General features: G+C 44.8%; 1 protein-coding gene across 4 annotated transcripts in view; it reads left to right on the top strand.

Moving 5' to 3' along the window:
• Nucleotides 1-2,559: 2,559 nt before the first annotated feature.
• RNF17 (ring finger protein 17) overlaps nucleotides 2,560-6,000 on the top strand; it is a 211,164-nt gene continuing 207,723 nt past the window's right edge. Inside the window, exons 1-2 of one of the 4 annotated variants that reach the window (XM_045018034.1) lie at nucleotides 2,560-2,770; nucleotides 5,046-5,158. In XM_045018034.1, the coding sequence (XP_044873969.1) occupies nucleotides 2,680-2,770; nucleotides 5,046-5,158 (204 nt within the window). In that variant the 5' untranslated portion in view covers nucleotides 2,560-2,679. Of the gene's footprint in view, nucleotides 2,771-3,215; nucleotides 3,513-5,045; nucleotides 5,159-6,000 lie in introns of those variants that run through there. The other 3 variants (XM_045018044.1, XM_045018050.1, XM_045018061.1) reach the window with 3 other exon arrangements.

The following is a 6,000-nucleotide window of genomic DNA, read 5'->3' as shown; positions in this document are numbered from 1 at the left end:
GCATTTATCTATATTTTACAAAAAACACTTAGCAATGCACAGTTTGCATGCTCTTTAAATAGCAAATTACATGCATAAAATGGTTCTAGATAACTATGTAGGAGAATATCTATTGTTTTTTGTTGAAATTATAAAATGTGTTACCATTTTCCTCTCTCGGGCTTTTGGGGAGGGATTTACTAATGGATGAAGTATTGGTGCATATTTATACAGAGTCCTGTAGGTTGGTGTCCCTAGTCACCAGCCAGGGATAGACAGACAACTAGCTACACCAAAGTTAGGTTTCTGTCCCTTTCATGGCTCTGTTTGTTATCTTCCAGATCCAAGCAAAGAAAACATACAAAAAAACAACACTAACAACTGTCTGGTTACAGGTTCAGACTCAGGTTCTCTAGACTCCAGTAGCTACCAGGTCTAGCACTTTCCAACCTGATGGGGACTTCACAAGCTCTACAATCTGTTCTTTTTACCAGAAAATACCCTCTCTTAGCTCGCTCCCCCCCAATGCCTGAGCTCTTCTTTTTATTCCAACTGAGAGTGTGTGCCACTCAGGAGGTGCTAATCAACTGTGTCAGCTGATTCCCAGCACCTGTCTGCTGGGCTTCTTTCTGGGGTAGGGTCAGCTGCTCCCTGTCCCCCTACGAGACTATTAAAGCAGCAGCTCATGCTGTTACAAGTCCTTTATCATATTTTTCATCTTAATTTGTGGAACAGGCATAAAGCATAGGATATGCACCTATAGATACTTTCATACATTTGAATAAATTAATAGGCAGTAAAATGGTATCTAATATATGAAGTTGTTTATAGTTAAACTTGTTCATTCATCTATAGAATATATCTGAAGCCCAGACAATAAGCAAATATAGGCACACCCCTCACCAAAGAGTTGATTGTCACAGAAGCAATACAACCTAGCATTTACTTCTACAAGCAGAAGCAACTTTAGGATTGTTGCTATCCTAGGGGCATTGGAAAATGTGGCCCTTCACAGCACTGTCATGCAAATAACACTTAAACAATGACTGTTACATGCTTAGACTTGTGCAAAACTGTTATTGTATTGTAATTATTTTTTTGGTGAGGATCATGTCTTTGTATATACAGCACCTTAAAAATGGGACCCTAATCCCAATTGAGGCCTATAGGCATTACTGTAAAATATAATCAAAACCAACTGAAACTTGCCTAGTTTTGGATTTTGTTACATACCCTGGGTGAAATCCTGGCTCCAATGAGAGTTTTACACATGACTTCAATGGAGTCAGTATTTCACTCTATTAAACTCAGATCAGGTTAATCATGGGTTTGGTAATATGTGTATCTTTCTCTTTGTATCCTCTCACTCCTAAGTATATGCTTCCTTCCACACTCTCCCTATGCTTGTGCAGTAAGGACTGCCATCGACTCCTTCAGCTCCCCCATCAAAATACAGTTTTGGTATTTGCCCCACTCATTGAAATATTAATATTCCAGTTACAAAAACCTAATATGTAGCTATGCAAAGTTTGCAAACCCACCTTGTGGACTTTGAACTTTGTCTGTGCCACATCTACAGCTCTACTCAAGTAGTAGGCTCAAGACATATATTTATGTTCTCCAATTATGAATTTGGGGTAGGAAGCTAGTCTTATTCTGGGCTGTGTGAATTTAGTAATAATAAAAGTAATAATAAACAACCTTAACTCAGGCCAGGTCTACACTATAAACTTATATTAATATAATTATGTTGCTATGGGATGTGAAAAATCCTCACCCAAGTGATGCAGTTATACTGACCTAACCCCCAGTCTAGACAGCGCTATATGGACAGGAATGCTTCTCCCGTCAACCTAGCTACTGCCTCTCATGGAGGTGGATTGATTATGCTGATGGGAGAAGCTCTCCCGCTGGTGTAGTAGCATCTTCACTGATGTGCTACAGTGGCACACAGCAGTGTTTTATGCGTAGACCTGTCCTCAGTTTGCAGTAATCCTGGGCTGGCTTATGGATTTGCATAAAAAACACATGTAAATTTGCCTTTTTTGCTGGCTTTGTCATGGAAGCCAAGAGACATTTCATGGGTTTGACTGTTTTGTTTTAGTTGACTTGAAACAGAAACCTATGGGATTCAAGTCCATGCTAATCAAAACCAAAATAAGAGCAACAGAAATGACATTGAAAAATTTATTCAACCCATACATATTATTTGATCTGTTCTAACCAAAGAAAGCACTTGTATCTTAAAAAAATAGACTTTATAACATTGGCACTAATCCCTTCAACTTCTGAGTTATATTTTTAAGCCATGTGGTTTCATGACCACTATGGGGCAGATACGGGCAATTATCTATCATGGCACAAATGTGGTGACCAGTGACTGCTCTACCCCAGGAAGCTCAGCAGTCTCATGGCAGGGTGGCCCAGTGCACTGGGTGGGGACTCAGAAGCCCTGGTTCTGTTGCTGACCATCCCCCTGGGCTTGCTGAATAACCTGACCCCAGTACTTCCCCAGAGCCCACTTGGTGGTTTCTCTGCCTAGGAACAGAGAAGAGGCCTCGCCCTGTGGCAGGCCTCGCCCACCACGCGATGATTGGCTGCTGAGCGAAGTGAGGACGGCTGCTATTGGCTGGTGGCTGAGGGTCACGTGCCGTGCTGGCTGTTGCCCGGGTCCGCGTGCTGCTGGTGGGAAGGCGCGAGATGGCTGCGGCGCGGGAGGAGCTCCAAGGGCAGCGGCCCCGGGCGCTGCTGTGTGTCGGGTGCTCGCGACGCGGAACAATTGTCTCCCAAGGTGAGAGGGGGCCGAGCACTGCGGGCCCTTCCCCTGAGAGGCGGGTCCCAACGGCTCCCCCTCGGGCCTCTGCGGCCGCGCGCGGGCCAACTCGGCTCACGTCTCCGTTCCGTTAGCCGGACCCAGGGCGGGGAGCGCGGGGCTGCCCCGCCCCCTCGCCCGCGGCTCCTTTAGCCGTTGGCGGGAGAGGCCCCTGGTGCGCTCCCCCGGCCGCACGACGCTGGGCCTCCCACTGCCGAGGTGCCTCGGCCCTGGCGTCTCCCTCGTGCCGGGCTCATAAGCTTCCCCTCGCCCGAGGGTAGCGGTGCTGCTGGGAGAGGCTCCGGGAGATGCCGCAGCTTGTGGCCTGGTGTGTCCCTCCCGCTGCCCGTCAGCGCTGGTACAGGGCGCTCCAGTGCTGGGGGGCACAGTCCGGCCTCTGGTGACCAGACAGCGAATGTGAAAAATCAGCACGGGGGTGGGGGGGTAATAGGAACCGATATAAGAAAAAGACCCAAAAATCAGGACTGTCCCTATAAAATTGGGACACTTGGTCACCCTACCACCCTGTGACCGGGCATGTGATCAGGCCAGAGTCCCACTCCCACCTACCCGGAGAAGCCTGGTCCCACTGCCCCCGGACATTGTCTTCAGCATCGGATGGGGGTGCACATGGATGAAGGTCACTAAAAAGAAACAAAATCTGGAGTTGGGGAAAGGAGACCAAATACGGATATGCTGAGTACTTATAATAGACGTAAGAGTAAGTATGTATTTGTGTGACGGTGGACCTTCTCCCCTCTCCCTCCTTTGTCCTGTTCATTTTAGGCACTTTAGAAATGTGCATCACTGTGGTATATGAATGCCATTCATGTCCAAATGCAGGGCTACAGAAGAAAACATAGGCACTGAGCTGACTTTTTTGGTTTTGCTAGTGAGTACCCCACACCTCCTCAGTCTGTCCCCTGAGGTCCCACCCCCCACTCCACCTCTTCCTGCCCTACTTCACCCCCACCCCTGAATGCCTCCCCGCCTCTTGTTCCTTTCTGCCCCATCCTGCCTTAAGGGCAGTGAGGGGAGGATGGAGCAGAGAAGGGTGAGTGGCAGAGCAGCCCCACTCAACAGCTGATCCGCTGAAGAGCTGATGGGGGTGCAGGGCCAGCCACTGAAGGGCTGTTTGGTGGCCAGCCCCAGAGCCATCAGAATAGCAGTCCAGGTCAGCTCCGTGTGTGCTGAGCACTCCCTATTCTTTCTCTGTGGGTGCTTGAGCCCATGAAGTTGGCACCTATGGGAGAAAATATGTAATACCTAGCTTACAGTGCTGAATGTAATGACTTTAATAGACACTAGCTGTGTATTGTTTCAGTTAGGCTTTTACAATAAATCAGTGTAGTTTAACAATCTGCAGTAGAATGGCTTTTTTATGTTAAAAGTGAAGAGTTTCAAACAGTCTCTCCAAAAAGAAACTCATGTATTAAGAGCCCAAAACAATTCTGAGCACAAAGGGATAATATTTTTAGAACTAAATCATACACAAACTTGTGTGACACTTCAATTACTAGAGTGATTTTATGCTGAGTTAGCTAAACTGGTGCAATTATATGTATGGATAATCTTTTTATGTTAGCATAAACCTGGCTTATGTCTGTTTATCTTAAATCAGTAGTTTTACAGGTACTAGCTAAACAGATACTTTTAATGCCGTTGTTGTTGTTGCTGCTGCTGCTTATTGCTGCTTTTCCTCTGGGATATCCCTGTATTTGTAAAATTCCCTTTCTGTACAATTCTGTGATCACCCAACTTTAGTACATCAGCAACTGACTGGAGCTTAGTCAGTTTCACTGTGTTTTTTGTTGAGCCTTAGAGAAAATTGCAAAGATGGGGAAACTGCTGTTGTTACTGCTAGACTATGGGAGGCACAGGTCTTTCTGTGCACCTGGCTTTTTCTTGGAGTACCATTATTTTTTATAAACTTTATAAATGCCTGAAACTATAACGTTGTGTGCAGTGTTGTACCTATGTTGGTCCCAGGATATTAGACCTGAAGAAGAGCTCTGTATAATCTTGAAAGCTTGTGTCTCTCACCACAGAAGCTGATCCAATAAAAGATATTACCTCCTCCATCTTTTCTCTCTGAAACTGTAAGGTTGTCCTGAAAATGCTGCTGGATTACTTCATCAGGAAGATGAATGCTTTTGCAAGATTGTGTAGCTATACTTTAAATATGGCAACAGTCACTTTTTGTTGGTAACTGTAAAAGACTCGAGCAGTAAATCTGGATTTTGCTAATTTATAGACTTGATTTCAACAGGAGCTCGTCATCATGCATTACAGTGTGGACATATCTTTTGTGAATTGTGTTTATCGGTAACACAGGAGTCAAGTATAGTAGTGTGTGTTGACTGTGAGGTAAGTGTTTGTTCCACAAACATGTCAAGGTCTGTTGTAGAATTATTTGCAATTTGAAATCTAGTATTAAGCAACTAAAAGGAGCTTTCAGATAATGTGAAGAAGACAAAAACTAATCTTGTCAGTGTAATCTGAGATACCATTCTTATATACTATTTTATATACTAAGGTGTTTGGGGTACAAAAAGGTAATCTCACTAGTCGTGTGGTTTTTTTTTTTTAAAAGCTAGCTTAACATGATAAATAAGGTTAAGATTCTGTCATGGGTATTTTTAGTAAAAGTCAGACACAGGTTGTGGGCAATAAAAATTCATGGAAGCGGCAATCTGTCCCTGACCTTTATTAAAATACCCAGAGTGGGGGGCTAGCAGTCAGAGTGCTGCTCTGGTGGCTCCGGGGCTGGCTGCTGCTTCATGACAGAATCGCATCCCTAAAAATGAATGTGTGTATTCAATTAACTTTATGAGCTTCTCTTCACTGCAGAGTTGACTCAAGTTATAACTTGAATGTTGCCCTACTCTAGCCTGGTCCCCACTCAAACCTTTAGCAGGAGTTGATGAGTGATAATATGAGTTGGCTAACCCATTGGGATATAAAACTCAAGTTAGCACAACTCACTAGCTGTTGAAACAACCACTATTATCTAGGCTCAGGCTAGCTCCACTCAAATACCACTAGTCCCTTGATGCCTTCCCAAAATTTTCTTATGTGCCCAGAACAGACAGACAATTCAGTGGGAAATAATTTGTAGTGTGGCTTATCTTACTGCAGCACACAGAATGTCCCAAGTAAGTGCAGGAACAATGTGGATGCAGCAAGTCTAGTGTGCAGGTTTTCTTTTT

This window comes from Mauremys mutica, chromosome 1, assembly GCF_020497125.1.
Source record: "Mauremys mutica isolate MM-2020 ecotype Southern chromosome 1, ASM2049712v1, whole genome shotgun sequence".
Classification (NCBI taxonomy): domain Eukaryota; kingdom Metazoa; phylum Chordata; order Testudines; family Geoemydidae; genus Mauremys; species Mauremys mutica.
Note: the sequence above shows the minus strand (reverse complement) of the source record. Positions and strands in the feature narration are given on the sequence as shown.